This window comes from Pleurodeles waltl, chromosome 4_1, assembly GCF_031143425.1.
Source record: "Pleurodeles waltl isolate 20211129_DDA chromosome 4_1, aPleWal1.hap1.20221129, whole genome shotgun sequence".
NCBI classification, from domain to species: Eukaryota; Metazoa; Chordata; class Amphibia; order Caudata; family Salamandridae; genus Pleurodeles; species Pleurodeles waltl.
This window is the reverse complement of record NC_090442.1, coordinates 763,802,627-763,826,369: the sequence shown is the minus strand read 5'-3', so window position 1 is coordinate 763,826,369 and position 23,743 is coordinate 763,802,627. Positions and strand designations below refer to the sequence as shown.

Here is a 23,743-nt window from a genome sequence, read left to right as displayed (position 1 = left end):
ATTGGCTGGACTTCAGGTCTTTTCAAATGGAGACAATAAGCTGTAAAATGAAAGCACGGTAACATTGTTTTACATGTAAAATTTCTTGATACTATTATTTACTGTTACCGTGGGACTCACACGTCAACAACAAGAATGACTCAAGCAAGTGAGTCCATGAAAAATCTAGTTATTGGTCCTCGGTTCTCACTCCTGAGAAACAAGCCAAATATTGGAGTAATGTCTTCAATTGGATGATAGTGAATTAATCCATTATTCCAACATCTCATATTTATGTCCTCTTCTTTTTGGGGTGGGTGTTAGTTTGAGGTTTCTTCAGAATATTACAAAAGAACACTCTTTGTGATTAGCTATTGACCATATTTAAAAAAATATAATAAAAAATAATAAAAAAATAATCAATAAACAGATGGTTACAATGGGACCGATTTATAAGTAGTATTGAGGACATGTGCACATTTTAGAAATGCCCCCTGTATGTTAGCCAAACTGCTAGTGCAGGACTGCCACTTTCAGACAAGTTTCTGACCACATGAGGTGAGAGACTTTGTGCTCTCTGTGGCCAGAAACTAATCCTGTCCTGTGTGGAGGTGCTTCACATCTTCCCACTGCAGGGACTAAGACCTGGCAGTGAGCCTCAAACGCTCAAGCCTCTGGTTACAGTGGCCCAGGGCACTCCTGCTAGGGGAGTTGTCCACAAAAAACTACAACCAAGGGACACCAGAACCTCCCCAGGATCTGTGAGTCCGGACCACCCTGCAACCGACGCCGGTGGCCCAACCAGCAAGAGAGACCACCCAGGTGATTGTGAGTAAGGGCCCACCCTGGGTTGACCTTTCTACCACTCCACGACGACACCTGCAGAGGGAATCCAGAGAGCCCCTGTAAGGAAATGCCTCCTTGGCATGGTTGCCCCCTGACTTTTTGCCTTTGCTGATGCTATGTTTACAATTGAAAGTGTGCTGAGGCCTGCTAACCAGGCCCCAGCACCAGTGTTCTTTCCCTAACCTGTACTTTTGTATCCACAATTGACAGACCCTGGCATCCAGATAAGTCCCTTGTAACTGGTACTTCTAGTACCAAGGGCCCTGATGCCAAGGAAGGTCTCTAAGGGCTGCAGCATGTCTTATGCCACCCTGGAGACCTCTCACTCAGCACAGACACACTGCTTGCCAGCTTATGTGTGCTAGTGAGAACAAAACGAGTAAGTCGACATGGCACTCCCCTCAGGGTGCCATGCCAGCCTCTCACTGCCTATGCCAGTATAGGTCAGTCACCCCTCTAGCAGGCCTTACAGCCCTAAGGCAGGGTGCACTATACCATAGGTGAGGGTACCAGTGCATGAGCATGGTACCCCTACAGTGTCTAAACAAAACCATAGACATTGTAAGTGCAGGGTAGCCATAAGAGTATATGGTCTGGGAGTCTGTTTTACACGAACTCCACAGCACCATAATGGCTACACTGAAAACTGGGAAGTTTGGTATCAAACTTCTCAGCACAATAAATGCACACTGATGCCAGTGTACATTTTATTGTAAAATACACCACAGAGGGCACCTTAGAGGTGCCCCCTGAAACTTAACCGACTATCTGTGTAGGCTGACTGGTTCCAGCAGCCTGCCACACTAGAGACATGTTGCTGGCCCCATGGGGAGAGTGCCTTTGTCACTCTGAGGCCAGTAACAAAGCCTGCACTGGGTGGAGATGCTAACACCTCCCCCAGGCAGGAGCTGTAACACCTGGCGGTGAGCCTCAAAGGCTCACCCCTTTGTCACAGCCCAGCAGGGCACTCCAGCTTAGTGGAGTTGCCCGCCCCCTCCGGCCACGGCCCCCACTTTTGGCGGCAAGGCTGGAGGGAACAAAGAAAGCAACAAGGAGGAGTCACTGGCCAGTCAGGACAGCCCCTAAGGTGTCCTGAGCTGAGGTGACTAACTTTTAGAAATTCACCATCTTGCAGATGGAGAATTCCCCCAATAGGGTTAGGATTGTGACCCCCTCCCCTTGGGAGGAGGCACAAAGAGGGTGTACCCACCCTCAGGGCTAGTAGCCATTGGCTACTAACCCCCCAGACCTAAACACGCCCTTAAATTTAGTATTTAAGGGCTACCCTGAACCCTAGAAAATTAGATTCCTGCAACAACAAGAAGAAGGACTGCCTAGCTGAAAACCCCTGCAGAGGAAGACCAGAAGACAACAACTGCCTTGGCTCCAGAAACTCACCGGCCTGTCTCCTGCCTTCCAAAGAACTCTGCTCCAGCAACGCCTTCCAAAGGGACCAGCAACCTCTGCATCCTCTGAGGACTGCCCTGCTTCGACGACGACAAGAAACTCCAGAGGACAGCGGACCTGCTCCAAAAAGACTGCAACTTTGTTTCAAGAAGCAGCTTTAAAGAACTCTGCAACTCCCCGCAAGAAGCGTGAGACTTGCAACACTGCACCCGGCGACCCCGACTCAGCTGGTGGAGAACCAACACCTCAGGGAGGACCCCCGGACTACTCTACGACTGTGAGTACCAAAACCTGTCCCCCCTGAGCCCCCACAGCGCCGCCTGCAGAGGGAATCCCAAGGCTTCCCCTGACCGCGACTCTCTGAAACCTAAGTCCCGACGCCTGGAAAAGACCCTGCACCCGCAGCCCCCAGGACCTGAAGGACCGGTCTTTCACTGCAGAAGTGACCCCCAGGAGTCCCTCTCCCTTGCCCAAGTGGAGGTTTCCCCGAGGAAGCCCCCCCTTGCCTGCCTGCAGCGCTGAAGAGATCCCTTGATCTCTCATTGACTTACATTGCGAACCCGACGCTTGTTCTAACACTGCACCCGGCCGCCCCCGCACCGCTGAGGGTGAAATTTCTGTGTGGGCTTGTGTCCCCCCCGGTGCCCTACAAAACCCCCCTGGTCTGCCCTCCGAAGACGCGGGTACTTACCTGCTGGCAGACTGGAACCGGGGCACCCCCCTTCTCTCCATTGAAGCCTATGCGTTTTGGGCACCACTTTGAACTCTGCACCTGACCGGCCCTGAGCTGCTGGTGTGGTGACTTTGGGGTTGCTCTGAACCCCCAACGGTGGGCTACCTTGGACCAAGAACTGAACCCTGTAAGTGTCTTACTTACCTGGTAAAACTAACAAAAACTTACCTCCCCCAGGAACTGTGAAAATTGCACTGTGTCCACTTTTTAAATAGCTATTTGTGAATAACTTGAAAAGTATACATGCAATTGAAATGATTCAAAGTTCCTAATGTACTTACCTGCAATACCTTTCAAACAAGATATTACATGTTAAATTTGAACCTGTGGTTCTTAAAATAAACTAAGAAAAGATATTTTTCTATAACAAAACCGATTGGCTGGATTTGTCTCTGAGTGTGTGTACCTCATTTATTGTCTGTGTGTATGTACAACAAATGCTTAACACTACTCCTTGGATAAGCCTACTGCTCGACCACACTACCACAAAATAGAGCATTAGTATTATCTATTTTTACCACTATTTTACCTCTAAGGGGAACCCTTGGACTCTGTGCATGCTATTCCTTACTTTGAAATAGCACATACAGAGCCAACTTCCTACAGCCCCCCTGACTGCGAAAGCTCCAGATTAAGATATCAGACATCAAAAAGAACACTGCACCCACAGGCCTTGGAGAACCCGACCTCCAGTGCAGCTACATTCAGCAGGAGGCCTTCCTCCCTGCACATCTTGTGATTTGCCCCAGCCGACCCCCAGGACCTCACCTGCAGCATCTGAGTGACCCCTGGGGTCCCCTCATAGGAAAGCATTGTAAATCAGACACCAGATTTGCACCCTGCACCCAGTGCTGCTGAGGGTGTATGCTTGGTGCCTACGTGTGCCTCCCCCGTGCTCTCCTAAACTCGCCAGTCTGACCCCGAAGTCGCAGGAACTTAGCTGCAGACAGTCCTGATTCTGAGTGCCCCCAGTCTCCATAGAAGTCCATGTTAAATATGCCTAAACTTTCACCTCTGCACCTGGCTGTCCCCGTGTTGCTGGTGGTGGGTGTTTGGGGGTAACTTTAACTCCAACCTGTGGACTTTCTAAATCCCGGAAACTGGAACTATAAGTCAAGTACTTAACTGTAAATCGTACTAACTTTTCTTCCCCCCAGGAACTGTTCCTGAAAATTGCACTGTCAACTTTTAAAACAGATAATTTCCAATATTTAAAAAACTGTATAACTTATCAATTTCAAACAAAGTATTATTGATATATGTGTGAAATATGACTTTATTGAAGTACTTACCTGCAACTTGAATCTCGAGGTTCTAGAAATAAATTAATAAAACATATTTTTGCTATATAAAATCCTAACTGCTTTACCACATTACCACAAACAGGAGCATTGGTATTATCTACTTTAGCCTCTTAAGCCTCTCAGGAAGCCCTGGGCTCTGTGCACACTATCTTATTTTGATATAGTATATACAAAGCCAACTTCCTACAGGTGTGAACTAAGATTAAGTAACTGTCCCTCAGATGGATACTTCCAACTTACGATTCTTTATCTTTAGACTAGCTATCAATACAGTACCTCCCATAATAGTGGGACTCTGGAGTGTGCTCAGACCAAAATGTCGTGCAGGACTGAACAGCAAAATGACAAAATGCTCTTCCGTCAGTTGTCAAGGGAAAGGTGCTTTGTAAACATGTGCACTGAAGCTCCCACTATGGCCAGGAGGATGTCAAGAATAAGCACTCCACATAACAATGAAGTAGTAGCAGCTTTTCCCTCGGTTGAATAAGTCCCCAGGTATTCTGGAGCCAGCTTCTTAGACAATGCACAGCAGATCTTGAAGCACATCTCAATGTCTTTCTACACTGCCTTACTTTTCTTAGACTCCAAAACCTCACAAAATACAGAGTTCACAAAATGACCTTTACTGCAGATGCCCGATTGTTAGGATGGCATCCACACAGTAGATCAAATGAAGTCAAATGCCAAGAAGCAGCCCTATCCTTAGGGGCACAGGAGCACCACTCCCCAACATTTTTGCAAACATGTAGAGTGTCCGTCAGGCTCAGCAAAAGTCAGACTGGCTGACACTTCAAGTTCAGGTCATGCAGCAAGCCATCAGGACGCATCTCTCGCCACAAACTCTGGGTGTGAAACAAGTCAGATTGCAGTCTAACAGCTACCACTGTAGCTCTAGTACAGTCCCCTCTGAAACCTGGATGGTATCAGACAGGTTTCCTTGGTGCTGGGCTACTAAGACTTCAGATGAGACTGCATATGCCACCTAAACAAGTGCACAAGGAGGATGCATCAGGCAAGCATGCCAAAAAAAACACTCAAAGCTGCTCTCACTGAGATCCATAACCAAGGCTCAAACATCAGGATCATAGCCCAAATGTCCTGGATTTGTTGGCGGACAGAAAAGTCCCAGAACACATCCTGTAAAAGGAATGAGGCTAGTCCAGGCTGAAGAAAACCTCCTTAAGGACATTTTTTACGACTTCATCTCAAGGCAGCGTTAAGTTCAGGATATCAGCAGCACGTCCAATCACTACAACAAATGACGCGCTCCCCTCCACTGCGGGCCCAAAATGATTTAACCCACTGAGGTCCTGCAAGTTCATATAGATATCACTGTAGTGTGGGGTTAAATCATCCCCATCATCACTACGGTCATTATCAGGTTGATCAAAATCTGACACAAAAGAGGTGTCAAAGCCTTATGGAAGAGAAAGTGTTTGGTCTGAATCAGACCTTAGGGAGATGGGTGCACTGCAGTGGGGACAATGTGCAACGTAGGTCAGGGTCGAAAGAAGATTCAGCTCTAAGTCAGACACCAGAACCAGCTTGATCTACGACGTAATCTGTGGGAACAGGACGGTTGCAGATCTTAGAGCCAAAATGGAAGTCGCCAACTCCAGTGGAACCTGGGGTGTGTTTAAGGGGCACAGATAACGCTGAGCACTGATTCACCAGCAGTAATCTGATTGGAGGCCCCCGCAGACATTTGGGGGCCAAAGAAAAATCAGAGGGTAGCCATAAGAGTGGCAAAAGTATGTTGCAGGATCACCAAGGCATTGAGAGTGCAACAGATTCACTATTGAAACCAGTTCTGTGACTGGGATCAATAGTTGCAGTCCATCCAACTTCTTTGGACAGAGTATGGAAGGATGGGGTTTTAGACTTCAACTTACAAGATGACCTTAACAAGGGCAGCCTCAAAAGTGGGAATGAGTTTGCGCCCTTAACTTGGAGCAGGGGGTAAGCAAGGTCCAAGACTTCTTTCAGTGTTCAGGGACATACAAATTTTGGGTGCACTAGGACTCATTCTTAACAAACTGGAGTCGTTTTCCAAACCCACACACCAGGCGTTCACTTTGTCCATCATCGACATCTGTTTCCAACAGTCACATCACAGTCTGAACCCGGCAGTCTTTGGTCGGGGACGTCATTCACTTCGCAAATGGAATCAAATTCCAAAGGAATTTGTCAATTGACGAAAAAGGAACTGAGCTCTCGATCCGTGTTCAAACATGTTAAGAAAGGAACTGACAAACAGGTGGCCCATATATGTGACTTCACGCCATAAATTCCAGGGTGGAATGAGCTTAGGCTGAGTTGCATGACACCACCTAGCAACACACAGGACAGCCTGACAGCTTCCAGAACCACTCTGGGGAATATTCCAAGTGTCAGCAATCTGCAGTTAAAAGTATCCATCAGAATTAAACATAAAGTCAGGTTAAAGGATTGAAGAAGCAGCACACGAGGGAGAGAACAACACAAAGTGTCAGGTCGTTCTTTGGCAATGAAGAAGCACACGAGGGAGGGAGCTGAAAACACACATGCTCTCACAGAATGCTTAAACAAAAAGAAAAAAGTAAAGTTAACAGAGAAAGGAGACAAGTTAGACAATCAAAAGGATGGCAATGGGAGACAAACACGAGAAGAGGAAGACAAGCCATCAAATAAGAAAACATGCAAACGAGAGTGACAAAGCAAACAATGATAAGCAGTGGGTGCCATGTAAGCCCACTCTAAGTTCTTGGTAAGCCTCCAAAAGGTCTTTCAAAACTTGTGCTGTACTACAGGCAAGCCTTATGACCTGGGGGGAGAGAAGGTACTTGGTTAGCTGGGCTCTGTGTGCACAAGGTATAGCTCTACTCAGCAGGAGAGACTACAAACCTTGTGCTGTATTATAACCACAAATGCTAGGTCTACTTGAAAAAAAGTATTTAAAAAGGTGTTATTTCACTTGTAGAGCAGAATCATGAGAAGGAAACTAGAGAAATGCGATATCAGAACATTAATCGCCATTAATGACAAATTCCCCAAGAAGATTAATAATCAGACATTACTTACTTCTCAATCAATGTCTGTACACATCCTTTCCAAGAAGCCATTTGCAGTGCAAGATCTGCTATTGCTAAAGCCAGCTAGTAGAAAGAAAACAAATGCAAAAGCGATTAAGACTATCCATGGTCGTCAACACCCACACTTTGTTTGCTTTGAGAACACTTGCACAGATTATTAACTTTTATTGTAAGTAAGTTATGGGTCTAGAATGGCACACTAAAACCTATCACAATTTTGTAATGCACCCAAATATTTCAATAAGGTGAGCAAGAATAAAGAAAGAAATCCCTGAAGATACACAATTACTAAAACAAGGGAATATTAAATAGCAACCATTAGCAATTTCATGAGTAGACTGGTGGCAAGAGCAGCAGGAATGCTGAATCTCAGTGGTGCAGTGGATGAACACGGTTTGCTGACTGTGCCAAAAGGGTCGTTCATCTACTGGAAACAATTGCAAAATACTTTTTGGTGTCCGAAGAAACTGCTTGGTTTAGCTACAAAGTGAACCAATGTGCCTTGCAGTGAGAAAATATAAAGTGCAGCAATACTGCTTTTTGCATACAACGAATGGATAAGAAATAAATGAATGTATTAGAAAGAAATTAATGTGAGAAACCATAATGATTGAGAATGCTTTTCACATGCAAATTTAGCTCCTCATGTAGAGTAATGGAACCACTTTCTAGGAGGTGGAATGATACATCAAACAGTCAAAAGTATGAAGTAAGATGCATACTCTTCTGGGCTGATCCTAAATGCAACTGCAATGGTCTAAAGCAACGCTTGAAGAAAGCAGACCTAGACCCTACTCTGTGGATACTATAAACAGTAGATGTTGAAGGCAGTTGTACTGTCTGGCCTAACCTAAAAATAGAGCTGTAAGTGGCTTCAATTTGTTAATGTACAGTCTACCACTGATAAAACTACATTCTTGTGGATTTTAGCCTCAGATCTCCAAAGGGCACACAGCATTAGCTTTCATGAACTTCTCTCACTGGATTCGCCCTACTCGTCCCTCTTCAATCAAACAAACATTTATAGAGCGCTGCAAATCACCCGTGAGGGTCTTGAGGTACTGGAGCTCTCTGCTGCTGCGCTGAGGAATGAAAATTCAAACATCCAGGTCTTTAGTTCTCTTCTGAATCATTTAAGTGACTGTGCAGTCTTGGGGTGCAGAGGGGGGATGTTCCAAGCCTTGTCTGCCAGGAGCAAGAAAGAGTCACCTACTGTTGGCTCTTGGGATCCGTAGGGTGTCAGTGAGGAAAAGGAAAGCTGATCGGAGGTGTCTGGTCGGCTGGTGGAAGGTCAGGCGTTTGATGATGTATGCTGGCGCTTCGTTGTGCAGGGCCCTTGCACTTCACCCTCCAAAACCGCTTTTCAACCAAAACTGGAGAATTAAAAGAACAAGTGACTTATCTTTGGTAACACTCTTTCGAGTGGATACAACCACAGGTTCATCACCTTCTAAATGCTCCCAAGCGCCAGAATCGATCTGGAAAACTTTTCTCAACAATTCCCTTGCACGCTGATTGATAGTGGCATTGTGAGGCTCTTTTTCGGGTCCATTACACCCTAGAAATGACATTGGGGCCACAGTACAACCTGCCAGCTTTGAATCAGCTTCTTTCTGATATCTGCCTGCTTCAGACATGAACACTCAGCAATCAGAGTGAGCAGATCTCTCAATGGAATTGTTTTTGTATGGATCAAATGAGCCCATTCCACACAGCAGGAAGGTAGCAGGGTTGGTGAGGAATCTGCAGTCTGAGTTATCAGTTAGTAATGGGGTCTCTAGTTGGCAGTGGTTTGCACCCGGTCCAAGTAGGAACCCTCACACTAGTCCGGCTAAGGGAATCATACAACCAAGATAAGCCCTGCTCACCACTTTGGCAGCTTGGCATGAGCAGTCAGGCCTATCATAGAGGCAATGATTAAAAGTATTTGTGTGTGCGCACACACACACAAACAGGCTTCATATCCATTTTTCCTTAAAACAAGGCCAAGTGGGACATTATAAACTATTTCTGTGTATGAAAATATGTGTATATCTCATATATATATATATATATATATATATATATATATATATATATATATATATACACACACACACACACACATACACATACACACACGCCACATATGATACACACATTTTCATATATTACCACTGAATAGTTATAGTTAGGACAACATTTCCATAGAAAAAGCATTTTTTAATTTCCTTATAACTCTGGTGCAGTTTGACCAATCGTCACAAAACTTTCCAAAAAAGTCTCACCCATCTAAGCTCCTTTCTGGAAAGTTTCAATGTGATCCGTCAAGCGGGAGCTAGGAAAAGTATTCCCAAAACACATTTTCTCTATTCGTTTTTTCCATGGGAAAATTGAATAGTGATACCACAAACTGCTGAACAGCATTACACCAAATTTATTGGAAAGCTACATCTTGGTCAAGAAAGTATGCTTTTTTTCTTTTTTTAATTTAGTGTAAATTTGTTCAGTAGTGTTTGAGGAATTAAGTCTAAATACTTGGTATGTTTCATGCCACAAAGCTGACAGATCTTAAGATCTAATTGACTGCCAATGCATCATTGGAGATATAGCTGCAGCAATTTTATGATTCCGGAGTGGAGTCCAAAGTCCTGAAAATAAGTTTTAAAAACATAAGGGAGCAGGGTAAGGATACCCTTGCTCCACCCAACCTCATGCAATGCATGTAGATGGACATCCTATTATGCTTTTTCTTTTTTTTTTTTTTTTTAAAGGTTAAAGTAAATTTATAGTTATAATTTCAAGAATATGTTACTATTCATTAAAAAACCTTAGAAACTGACTGGGGAAAAAAACAAAGGTTAATAAGGATGTTATATTTAGGAGGAAATCTTAGTTAGAACATACGATTTAACATTAACAAAAATCAGTGAAATTCACCAGATCTAGTTATCTCAATTAACTATAACTTGTGCCCTAATGTAACTAACTTGCGCTCTTATCGTGCACTAGTAAGTACCTCAGGTATTACGTCACTTATGACATGTTCAATGACATCATTATGAACATCACTGCAACATCTGAAATTACATCTGATGACAGCACTGCGCATGCCAGCAATGTTTGATCTTGGGTACATCAATTTATCTCCTAGTGCCTGATAAATAAATTAATTTGACCTTGTGTAATATTATCACCACTGACCAATCTGCACCACAGTTAAAAAGATGACTATTTGCAGGACAGCTGCCTCTTCTGTGTGGTCACGACAGATTTTTCGCCTTTTATTGAATCCTATTTTATTGCTGCACAACGTCTAGTCTCCAGTGTCTGTGCTCTGACCACCCCTTCCCCCAAGGAGACGGAGGAATTAGTTAATCCCTGCCTAGCGTATTCAACCTTTCTATAGGGCACTAGTGTCCCGTGTGAAAATGGACTGCAGCAATGTTTCTTCGACTAGCGGCACAAAAGAAAACATGGCTTCAGGCCTACATGTGTAGTCCAAAAGTTGCAGTCTAAAACATGCTCTGCGACCTGTGAAAATAAGTTATTTTGACAGGTAAAAACCTCCCTTTTTAGTAGTCACTCCTATATAGGACTTTTAACTCACTCATGGTGTATGTTACTTAAAAGTGGGACTTGAGAAAATTAAAGTTACCATTTCCCTAAAGTTCCCAAAAAGCTAGTTTCACAGAGGCAGGCAGTAACTGTTCTATGTGGGGGAAAAAAAGAGCACACATTAAAATACTAATACTGTATCCCCGGAATGGAGCCCCTTAGAACAATAATGTAACTATTTATGAATAGTTATTAAATAACCAATTAAGTGGTGAAGTATGTTTTTAATAAATATTAAGGGAAAATAACCTTTAAGAAGTTACCTTTTCCCAGCCTTATGTTCCTGGAAGCTAATTTCCATTGGCTCTCCAGCTTCTCCCACCCTGTTCTCAGCCTTAAGGTGAGAGCAAAGTGTTAACTGCTTTCCAGGAGCAAACAATAAGTTGACCAGAATGACTACAGAGGACTTCTCTGAACTCCACAGAAGATTCAGAGTGGTAGAAGTGGTGATCCTGTGACATCACACTGTCAAACCCCGACTGACTCGTCCGCTGAGCCACATATAGCACAAAGGGGCTCTTGAAAGGGAGACAACAGATACCAATACCGTTCTTGTGGATCCCCAGTCTAGTTGATAAAGGACACTGCTTTTGTCCTACCCGACATCGGTCTCTGTTTTTTTGTGGGTTCAGTGCCTACTACTAACTGCATTTAAATGTATGATATTGGAAGACAAAGGAGGTTTCCCTATGGCGTGCGTGCAAACCACCCCCTCCCTTTTCTGAGCCCAAGTTTAGAGTGGCTGGAAACTTTCACCATTTTGATACATGGCATGGTTCTGTTTACAGTCAAACCAAACAAGAACTAGTGAAAAAGGGTATGGGTTAGTCCCCAAGCAACTATTACCACATTGGCTATGGAGTGCCCAGAAGTCACCCCACCCACTAGCTGGTGCCAAGCGTAAATGTAGCTCCCCAACTTTCCTCGGAACCCTATTAGACCTGCAGAAGAGCACTGAACATGCTGTTTGTGATCTAAGAGGATCTCTGACAGGATAAAACTGCTTCTGTTTGTACTCATGACAAAGAGGACACAAAGGCTCAGTGAGATGACCTCCTGTGTGGCTACAGAAAGACAACAAGCTACAAGAGTTTTTTTTTCCTAGAACAGCCCAGCTGACCAGTTGCAACTAGACCTGGACTGAACCCTAATATTGGCCTCTGCTGGACTCCCCGGGAGTCTTTGAAGGACCTTCCCCTAAGGTCCTGGGGCCTGTAGAAGAATACCCTTTTTGTATCCTGGGATTTAAAGGACTAAGGTAAAAGGTTGAAACTTTTACCAGGATGAACCAGGTTGGTGTATCCAAACCAAGCTACATTACCGTCAACCTCAAACTTACGCTGCGGTCCCGGTCTACTGCAACCATTTACTAAAAACTACACTTTTTGGTTTTATTTGGTTCTACTTTTTACTTCAAAAAATTAAAAATGTGTATCTTCAAGCCCCTCATTGGTTTTGGTTATTTTGGTGTCTTTATGCTTATTAAAATATTGCTTTATTTTTCTAACTTTAAGATTTTTATTATTTTGCTTTCTGATTTTATTACTTTTTTGGTACTGCATAAATATTTTCCACATCTCTCAAAATTAAACCTGTATGCTATGTGTGATAGCTACAAGAGGGTTAAGCTCAGGTTTGTTTAGTGACTTTGAGGGTTCACCATGACATAAGTAGCGATTACTCCTTTAAGTGGGCATTCGCCCACCCCAAATAATAATCGACCTTCTTATAACAAATAGTGTAATGTGTTGGATATAAATTGTTAGAGTGTTAACTAGCAAAAATGGGTTTTCCTATGAAGTGTTAGGTTAACACAAACCCCAGAAGCACAACTGCAAGTCTAAATTATGGGTAACGGGGTAAACAAAAAAACAAAAAACAAAAAAAATCACATGGAGCCTGTAATCCTTACATGCATTTGTATGCTTAAGTACTTGGAGGAGACATTGTGTCTATACCATACTATGTCAACACTTGTTTCTATGGTCTCCTCCACAGGTCTGTTAAGAGGCTGCTGTTCCCTCAAACCATGGTATGCAAATTGGTGTTTGAACTTCCTTAGTCTGGCAATGTCAAGGGTACGCGCTCGACCCTCAGGTACTTTACGAAATAGGCAAATTCATCAGTGCTAGATTTTCAAAGCATGTTAAGTTTCGCTTTTGCTGCTCCTCTTCCTTATTTTAAGTGCTCTTGGTTAGAAGGTTTCACGTTTTCTTTTCTTGCTCCTCAGCTGTGGAACAGTGTGGCACTGTCCCTTCAAAAGATTGTGAAACATGGCAGTCATAGCAGAGCTTCCAAGTTTGATATTTTGTTAGACTGTGTTTTGGTCAGCATCATCGCTAAAATGCCCTCAAGCCACCACTGCACTTTGTAAATGCAACACACTCACTCAAGCCTGGATTCTTGTTTTATTTGGAGCACTGTTGGATCTCAGGAGAAAATATATAAGGTTTTTACCTGTCAATATACTACTTTGCACATTAGTAAAATATTAGTAAACTACTAACTAGAGAGAGCTCTACAAGGGACATGCAAATAAGCATCAAAAGCATTTATTTGAAACAAGTTAAAAAAAGAAACTTTTTTTTTTTTCTTACAGATTAGGTTCCACATTTTGCAGTATATATTAAAGCAGAGTGTTTGATTTAGAGGAAGCAAGATAAAGTGTGGAGGTGGTGAGAGCACCCCTTCAGCCAAGGAATATTTGGTCATATAGTATGTGAAAAAGATATTGAAAGTGAATCCAAAGGTTTATGATGTGTCAGAAATTTTGAATTCAGCCTCAATCCACTAAATGAGCATAAACGTTTATGCTACTTGAAAGGAGAAGCATCATCATCTTCTGGCACACATTACTGGGTGGTCGTTGGCATTCTTATTTCATATTTGCATCTACTAGTAGCTTTTTTAATAAGGGGGTTATCCATGATTACCTGAGTGACTATGACAGGAGACAAATCCTTTAGGTTCTGGATGTGGGAAAGCAGCGAGTCCCTTAAAGAAGCGTGAGAGTCTGTAGGAAGCTCGAAAAAAGATGTCTGGATCTTCATCTTCATGGTTTGAGCAGCAAAATAACAAGACTCCACATCCTGCCGTATCTGTAGCAACTGATCCGAGATCTCCCATGCAAAGACCTAATAAAAAGCAGAAAACAAACCTGGTAAAAACAGTGGACAAAAAAAAAAAAAGATACTATGATCATTGCTCACTCTGGTTGAAGACAGGCAGACTGAGGTGTGGAAATAAACTCACCATTAGCAGAAAAAGAGTAAAGTTGTTTTGGAAAAAAGGCCAAGTACATGATCATATGGTTACTTGTCATAAAATACTTTTGCAAAAATGAACAAGTTTCTTATTTTCACTAACATTTTCTGGTACAATCTAACCACAGATTTTCAACTTGTGAATATCCCCAAGGTACCAGACTGAGTTCAAAAAAATTTCAATAGCAATTTATTTGCCCGTCTGTAAGTGACGGAGTACAGTTTTGCCCAGGATCTATTCCTTCCCAGTCACTGCATTTATTTCCATGCTGTAGGATGCGCAGCCCATATAAATCAGAGTATGCCAGTCAACAGGTCAGCCCTCATCTGGTGGTTGTTTATGAATCTTTGTGGCAAGTTCACCTTCAGTAGCCAGTCGTCAAGATATGGAGACTAGTACACCCAACCTCCGCAGATGAGCACGACCATCACTTGCATCACCACCGAGGTGCACTGATAGTACCAAAGCAGACCCTACCTGAAACTACAGGCAACATGTGTGAGACTGGAGGAGGGGATGGGAAAATAGACTTCCTGCAAATGCCATCATCCTGTCTCTTGAATCCAGGGAAGAAAGAACTTGGGCTAGGGTGAGCATTTTGAACTTCTCCTTCTGAAGGAAAAAGTTCAGAGAGCCACTGAGAGAACCGCGGAGCGAGGTAGATAGAAACAGAAGGAGGGAGGGTGGAACAGGGTGGGCAGACAATGGGGGGGCAGACAACAGAGGGTGGGCGGGGGGGGGCAGACAACAGAGGGTGGGCGGGAGGCACAGACAACAGAGGCTGGGCGGCGGTGGACAGCCGGGAGTTGGTGGGCAGACAGAGGGTGGGCGGGAGGGGGGGGTGCTGGAAACATAGGGTGGGCGGGAGGAAGACGGGCACCCACGCAGGCAACAGAGGGTGGCGTTGTACCCACGTAGACAACAGAAAAAGGGTGGGAGGGTGGGGTTGCACCCACGCAGACAGAGAGAGAAAGAAAGAGGGTGGGGTTGCAGACAACGCAGAGAGGGTGGGATGGCACCCACGCAGACAACGCAGAGAGGGTGGGATGGCACCCACGCAGAGAGGGTGGGATGGCACCCACGCAGACAACGCAGAGAGGGTGGGATGGCACCCACGCAGACAACGCAGAGAGGGTGGGATGGCATCCACGCAGACAACAGAGAGAACCCGTGCAGACAACAGAGAGAACCCGTGCAGACAACAGAGAGAACCCGCGCAGACAACAGAGAGAGGGTGGGGTCACCCACACAGACAACAGAGATAGGATGGGGGGGGGGGGGGCGGGGTCACCCACACAGACAACAGAGATAGGGTGGGGGGGCGGGGTCACCCACACAGACAACAGAGATAGGGTGGGGGGGCAGGGTCACCCACACAGACAACAGGTAGGGTGGGGGGGGGGGGGGGGGCGGGTCACCCACACAGACAACAGGTAGGGTGGGGGGGGGGGGGGGTCACCCACATAGACAACAGATAGGCTGGGGGGGTGGGGTCACCCACACAGACAGAGGATTGTTAGAGGGGCTGGAAGCAAGCAGATTGTCAGTTGTCTATCAGGAAAAGGGGCTGAAAAAATTCACATGGACAACTGAGGGTTGATGCAAAGAGGGGGCAATGAACCATTGTCCAGAGGAGCTGGAGGCAAGCAGGCATGCAACAGAGGTTGGCCCATAGGGGCTGGGTAGAAGGAGACAAGAAATAGGATTAGTCGGCAAGGTCTGGGGGCAAACAGGACAACAGAGGGTGGTTGAGGGGGGTTGGAAGCAAACAGATGGGTAATCGAGGACAGCCAGTAAGTGATGAAAGCGATCAGACAGCCAACGGAGGGAAGGGGCAGAGGCAAGCACACAGACAATGCAATCAACCAATCCTAAGCAATGGGTGGCCTCTAAGTACCTTGTAAAGACCCAAAAAGCTTGCTAAAGACAGCACTAGAGAGGTATTAGGTGAGCCCTAAATGCTGAGCGTGCTACTAGCATCTGATAAACTTGTTTTGAAGGAGTCTTTCGCAGTTTTTGCCACTTTCTTAGGACATTAAAAACTGAGGAATTAGCCATGTCCAATTGGAGGCTGACTTTGAAGAGTAATTATTGTTTGAGAACTGAACGAAGCTGCATATAATTAAAAACTCAAGGACCAAAATTCAATATTTCCTACCCTGAACTTTATCCCATGTCCATACATGGAGTATATTTGGTGCTGGTTGATAACTCGGTGTTTTTTTATTTTGTAAGAAGAGAGATGGAATACATTAATCCATGAAGAAGAATTCTCATGGAGGAGCTACCAATTCACGAACAAACAGGCTAGGAAAATTGGGCCAATTAAATGATTTTGCAGATACCCTTTTAAAACAGGTGCTGCCAGTAGAGTTGTACAGTGGGAGGATCCCAAGAGTGCGCAGTAAAGAATGAATGGCAAGGACTATGGTTTATTATTATTTTTTAATCACAACTTCTTTGATTACAAACCACAAAAAATTATGTATCTGAGGTAGACAATTGTACAGCCGATGGACAGCCAAGTACAAGGTGAATGGAATGCTTACTTAAAGTGCTACAGGTGCTGGAACAAGCATTTACAATGCATCGGGTCTCACGTTTGCTCATGTTCGAGCTGATCGCGTTGTAAATTCCTAACCCGACTTTTCACCTATCGGGCAAAAGTGCATTTATGTACATAACCCGAAAAACTGAAATCAAGTACGTAAAGCGCTCGACTTCTGCCAAGCAAGATCGGGCTCGTAAATTAGAGAGAAAAAAAGTCCACGAGCCCGATGGAAAACAGCAGCCTCGCATGTTTTCAGTACTTGGTCGCTGCGCTGGAGGAGGGCTATCCACCGGAAAAGGCATGCCATATGCGTGCCTTTGACTAATGAAAGCAAGCAGATTTTATTAGGGAAGCCCACCAACCAATAAAAAACACTGATGTGAAGTTGACAGGGCTCCGAGCCCTTTTATAAGTACAAAAGAGTCTCCCTGCGAAACGCATGCGCGAGCGCATGCAACGCAGGCTCGACCCTAAAAGCCAAAAGGCCAAATAAAGTACACAAGCCTCAGTAATGAAGAAGTGAAATTATAAGTAGGAAACCTTTTCAAATTCATAAGTTTTTTAAACAAATATTTAAGAGCATGGGATCATGACACTCAATTTAAATTAAGGACAGAAGCAGGAATGTCCATCTCTTAAACAGGTCACTCCTCAAATACAAAATAATTTTTAATTTAATTTTCCAACCCTACTGATTACTTTTCCATTTTGACTTTCGAGAGAGAAAGAGTTGAAATTAAATTAATAGTGCTTTAGAAGCTGAGCAGCACAACTATCTAGAATGAGGGATGCCTCCTACAGCACCAGAGGACACGCACATGAGAGAACCCATACCCATATTAGCTTTGAGGGTAACTTTTAATCAATAGCTCATCCCGTACCCAATATCAAAAAGCCCACTTGACATAAAATCCTTAATGTCTAGTGGTTGTTGGTTTTTATTTTGGTAAGAAATGCTCTTGTTAAACAGTTTATAAAGAATAAAAGCTGCACATACGTACAGTGGGTACAAAAGAAAAACTAAGTAGTAAATGTGGCTAAAGTTTTAATAAGCACTCCGTGTTTGAAATGCAACAGAGAACCAATACATGAGACACCCAACTTCTGTGAAGAATGTGGAAGAAGATTCATTCATACCACATGTTAAGCACCTATAAGTGAACTAACTACCACAAGTAAATGCATGAAGATTCGTGCTCCTCTGACCAAAGGGTATTTAACACAAAAAATCTTAGATGATCCACTAACAAACACCACCAGGATTACTATTTTAACATAAGGAACATCGAACTACAGTTAAGTTATGTGTCAAATTTAATAAAAACAAGTATTTGCGATGCAATAGGTCTTGCATTTATAAATGACAATTTTTATTTATTTATGTGCTTTGGTTTGGAGTGTAGGGGATGTATGTGGTGTGTAGTTGAAATTTGTATTTTGAATTGTAATCATTAGGTGTGGAATTGTGAAGGGTAGAATGGTTTGTTGTGAAGTGTATTTGTGAGTTGAAACTACGTGGCATGGTGACTATACAGGGGTGCGAGCAAAACTCAATGTCTTCTCCGACAGAGTCCCAGTTGCGCAGCAGCTACAGGTCCACCCGCAACCAAGTGCTTGTGCACGTTCTCTTTCATGAAACTATTACACATTAGGAAATACTTAACTACCAGCTCATCAAAACATGCACTGCAGTTACCACACACAAAACAAGCATTTGCAATGCAACAGGTCTCATGTTTGCTTGAGTTAGAGCTATTGGCATTGTAAATTTCTAACTGGAACTTTCTTGCCACACAAACTGATAATTAAAAGTAAAACAGTTGACAAAAACTAGCGATTCTAAGTTCCGCAGTGAGCGCGAAGGATGGAGACAAAAGGAGAAAGAATTTCACTTGCAGTCAAAGTTATCAGCAACAGTGCAATTATCCATGTAAAAGGATCGATAGCCAAGGCGGTAACAAAACCACCCTAAGGACCGAAAACTAAAACAAAGGTTTTTTGAAAGGCAAGCCCCTGAACGAGTGATAGTGATAGGAGTGTGGTGGGCGTGGTTAAAAGCCCAGATACATACCAACATGTCAGAAAAGCAGCACTTGCGCGCTGCTATGATCAACCTAAAAACAAATATAATAAAGCATCCAATGGGCCACTCAGCACTAAAGTAAAAAAAAAAAAAAAAAAATTACAAATGTATTCAAACATTAGGCAATTTGCTTATAAAGCATGCGTCACTAATGGAGTGTAGTCGCTTATGTGAGAAAGTTAATTTTGTTACCAGCATGCATGCATCCATCACCGGTTGTCGCAATAATGGAAGCAGCACATTTTTGTGAGTTATCCTACTTAAGTCTTTAATTTAGTGCTCTGAATTGATGTGATGGCGTACATGGAACAAAGAATTAAGCCTCAGGAGCGTATACAGCATACACTGTCAAAGGTTTAGTGCCAAGACGTTTCAATTATTTTATTCTCTAAGATTCTTCATTGTCATTTTTTAAAAATTAAACACTGCCCTACTCCCCCCCCCAACCCCGCCCACAATCCCTACACCACACGAGGCAAAATTATGTCCCGCTACAGTTACCACTTTTTGACCATCTCGCTAAAGACCATAATACGCTTCAAATCCCACCGTGTGACGCACAAGAAAATTAAGAGATTTCATGGTAGGCAGCTTAAAACAACAACACAAAACTAGCAGATTAATAAAAGTGATCCAGATGTGAGCAGCAAGCTGAATCGGGCACTGAACAAGAAAGGACAGTCTCTAGGATTAAGAGAGCAGGCTGTAAAAGGGATGTGAAACTAACTAATCAGACTCAGTCATAGACCGGGTATTCGCCATCCTGGAATCTCATCCACATCCGGGGACTGCCTCAGGTTGTCAGAAAAGGAGCGTGACACACTAAGTAGCTCAGCCACTATATCTGAATGGTGCTTCAGCACAAAGAGCTCGCGGGTACACAGTCGAGCCTCCACAAGGACATGCTAATTGGTCTGAAACACGAGCCGGACGGACAATACTGAGAAGGGAAGAGCCAACGCATCGGAACACTGGAATACTCCAAAACACCGTGCGTGCTAAACGCAATAAGCACACAACCAGCAATGCCTGCAGAGCATTATGGGGTGGTTTCCAGAGTGCAGAGAATATTGTATCGCACTCCTACTGTGAGAGTCACACTAAGGATTTCTGTGTTTTTATTAAATCATTTACCAATTACAAGCAAAAATTAAATGACTCTTGATAGATGACAGAGTAAACAAGTTTGCACTTTGAGCATTCTGAGCACCATGGTGGCCACGGAGCGCAGACAAAAGGAACAGGTAGTTCGCCCACACTGAAGTATATCGGAAATCGTGCAATTACCCCTGTAAAAGGGTTGGTGTCCAAGGCAGTAACCAAGTGGCCCCAAGGCGGGACAAACAAAGCATTTACCATTTACATCAAGTGATTTTTTAAAGGCAAGCCCACGAATGAATGAAAGTGATGGATGTGAGGTGGGCGTGGTTATAAGTCTGCAATACTAACAAGTCAAAGCACTGGCATGCTCAACCTTAAAATGCCTATATCCAGAATGGTGGAATCAGCACTGTATGCAAGTCTCACCTAATTGACAGCTCCAACTTCTTCAAAGTACAAACCTGTCTTGTCCAATTAAATTAACAAAACACTTTTGGGTCTGGTGTTAGCCAGCTCTCTTCATTCGTTGGTCTGTTTGTCTTTCATAATTTGCTTTTGCCCACTATCCTTGTCCAAGTGAAAGCATTCGGCTGAAGCACAATGTCATCACCCACAGGGAAAGATGTCCTTTTCAGTGTCAGGGTCCTGTGTATTAGGCATTGTTCCACATATTTTAACATTCTGGAGGACCTCACACCTCCCCCGAATACTGTTACTGGGCCTTTAGAGGCCCCATTAAGGACATCAAAACCTATGCTCACCGCTTCTACGGGCAAAGTTTTAAAGGCGGCTTTTACCCATTTCAAAATGGCTTCCATTGTGTGTGCATGCAAAGACGGCCATCTTTGTAAACATTCAAAGATGATCGCAAACCAATAGGATGCCTGGCAACACCAGACCTACTAGGCTTGCCAATGCACATTATATTTTGCAGGTTTTATTAACCAAGATCAAAAACACAAAATAAAGACATAAATTACAGACAACTCTTGTTCTGATGAATTTCCATAACAAAGAAAGCCAGACGTGAACTTCTATGGCTAAGATATTCCAGACAAAATCAGGCTGAGTAAACTTTATTTTTGGAGAAATTACAAATGCCATTTCAGAGAAAACAATGTTTTTGTGGTAAAGATATAAGGGGCCTAATGCAAATGCCAGACCCGGGTAAAAATATTCTAACAATTACTAACACAGGAAGAGTTAGTATAAAGTTTTTTTTTTTTTTCCTAAGTGTACAGCAACCCGGTAAACAAGAAAGACGACATGGGGTTGAAATAAGGAAATCAAGACAAAAAGGTAAGAAGTATAGAGGGAGTGAAAACAGATGATAGTGGTGGCACGAATGGGGTTTTCTAGGAGTGCTCAGTAAATAAAAGGTCCTTGGGTGAGAAAGTGGAAGGTGAGGAGGCATGAGGTTTTTAAAGGCATGGGGGAAAAAGTGAAAAAATTGGGTGGGGGTGAAAATCAGTGTGATCGGAGCACCCTCTCCCCCAACTTTAAAAAATCAAAAACAGGAGTCAGGGATTAAAAAGCGGGAGGCAACACTCCCCACAAAAAAATGTAAAAGAAAAAAAAACGACATGCAATTCCAACTTGAGAAACTGTTTATTGAAAAGAAAAGCTTTAACCACACATGGTTTGTCAACTTGCTATAAGGAATTCTTGAGGAAAATGTTTATCTGAAGTGATCTGACGCAATAGATTACAGGGAGTGCAGAATTATTAGGCAAATTAGTATTTTGACCACATCATCCTCTTTATGCATGTTGTCTTACTCCAAGCTGTATAGGCTCGAAAGCCTACTACCAATTAAGCATATTAGGTGATGTGCATCTCTGTAATGAGAAGGGGTGTGGTCTAATGACATCAACACCCTATATCAGGTGTGCATAATTATTAGGCAACTTCCTTTCCTTTGGCAAAATGGGTCAAAAGAAGGACTTGACAGGCTCAGAAAAGTAAAAAATAGTGAGATATCTTGCAGAGGGATGCAGCACTCTTAAAATTGCAAAGCTTCTGAAGCGTGATCATCGAACAATCAAGCGTTTCATTCAAAATAGTCAACAGGGTCGCAAGAAGCGTGTGGAAAAACCAAGGCGCAAAATAACTGCCCATGAACTGAGAAAAGTCAAGCGTGCAGCTGCCACGATGCCACTTGCCACGAGTTTGGCCATATTTCAGAGCTGCAACATCACTGGAGTGCCCAAAAGCACAAGGTGTGCAATACTCAGAGACATGGCCAAGGTAAGAAAGGCTGAAAGACGACCACCACTGAACAAGACACACAAGCTGAAACGTCAAGACTGGGCCAAGAAATATCTCAAGACTGATTTTTCTAAGGTTTTATGGACTAATGAAATGAGAGTGAGTCTTGATGGGCCAGATGGATGGGCCCGTGGCTGGATTGGTAAAGGGCAGAGAGCTCCAGTCCGACTCAGACGCCAGCAAGGTGGAGGTGGAGTACTGGTTTGGGCTGGTATCATCAAAGATGAGCTTGTGGGGCCTTTTCGGGTTGAGGATGGAGTCAAGCTCAACTCCCAGTCCTACTGCCAGTTCCTGGAAGACACCTTCTTCAAGCAGTGGTACAGGAAGAAGTCTGCATCCTTCAAGAAAAACATGATTTTCATGCAGGACAATGCTCCATCACACGCGTCCAAGTACTCCACAGCGTGGCTGGCAAGAAAGGGTATAAAAGAAGGAAATCTAATGACATGGCCTCCTTGTTCACCTGATCTGAACCCCATTGAGAACCTGTGGTCCATCATCAAATGTGAGATTTACAAGGAGGGAAAACAGTACACCTCTCTGAACAGTGTCTGGGAGGCTGTGGTTGCTGCTGCACGCAATGTTGATGGTGAACAGATCAAAACACTGACAGAATCCATGGATGGCAGGCTTTTGAGTGTCCTTGCAAAGAAAGGTGGCTATATTGGTCACTGATTTGTTTTTGTTTTGTTTTTGAATGTCAGAAATGTATATTTGTGAATGTTGAGATGTTATATTGGTTTCACTGGTAATAATAAATAATTGAAATGGGTATATATTTTTTTTTGTTAAGTTGCCTAATAATTATGCACAGTAATAGTCACCTGCACACACAGATATCCCCCTAACATAGCTAAAACTAAAAACAAACTGAAAACTACTTCCAAAAATATTCAGCTTTGATATTAATGAGTTTTTTGGGTTCATTGAGAACATGGTTGTTGTTCAATAATAAAATTAATCCTCAAAAATACAACTTGCCTAATAATTCTGCACTCCCTGTAGTTTTGCATTAGAAACAACCACCATACATAACCACAATTAGAATATCTACTCATTGATCTTGGAGCTTAACTATGAAAATTAAAGTTGCAAGTATTAGTTTCAGGTAAGCTCAGTTTGTGTAATTCTAATAAATTGATGCAGAGGACACACTGTTTGGGGTCAAGAACAAACCGTTTTTATCTTTATTATGTTTACTAGATAAGTAGACCCTGTGCCCCACGAAGGACAAAAGCACTGACTGCCCATTTACAGTCCCACATTATGAATCAGAGAAAGGGGATTGTCTGCCACCAAAGCAAAGTATGTATTACGCATAAGTGAGTCAAACAATATAAAGTTAATTCATGCAAAAACCTTTACTATTAGGCGCTCTAAGGAAATGGAATGTGTTATCAGCATGCATTAATGACAGCTATTCCAGTGTTAATATTAATAAAAACTATGTCACTGTATGCCATGATATGTGTACACGTAACAATGAACTCGTATCAATGTAGTCGAATCCATCCAATTTGAGCGCCTCATCAACCCAGA

General features: G+C 43.3%; 1 protein-coding gene across 3 annotated transcripts in view; it reads right to left on the bottom strand.

Annotated features, from left to right (window-relative positions):
• The window catches only part of TNPO3 (transportin 3), a 991,461-nt gene that overhangs the window by 907,603 nt on the left and 60,115 nt on the right, over positions 1–23,743 (bottom strand). For all 3 annotated transcript variants that reach the window (XM_069229384.1, XM_069229382.1, XM_069229383.1), the window contains exons 2-3: positions 13,871–14,071; positions 7,330–7,403 (exon numbers count right to left, since the gene is read on the bottom strand). In XM_069229384.1, the coding sequence (XP_069085485.1) occupies positions 7,330–7,403; positions 13,871–14,071 (275 nt within the window). The remainder of the gene's footprint in view (positions 1–7,329; positions 7,404–13,870; positions 14,072–23,743) is intronic.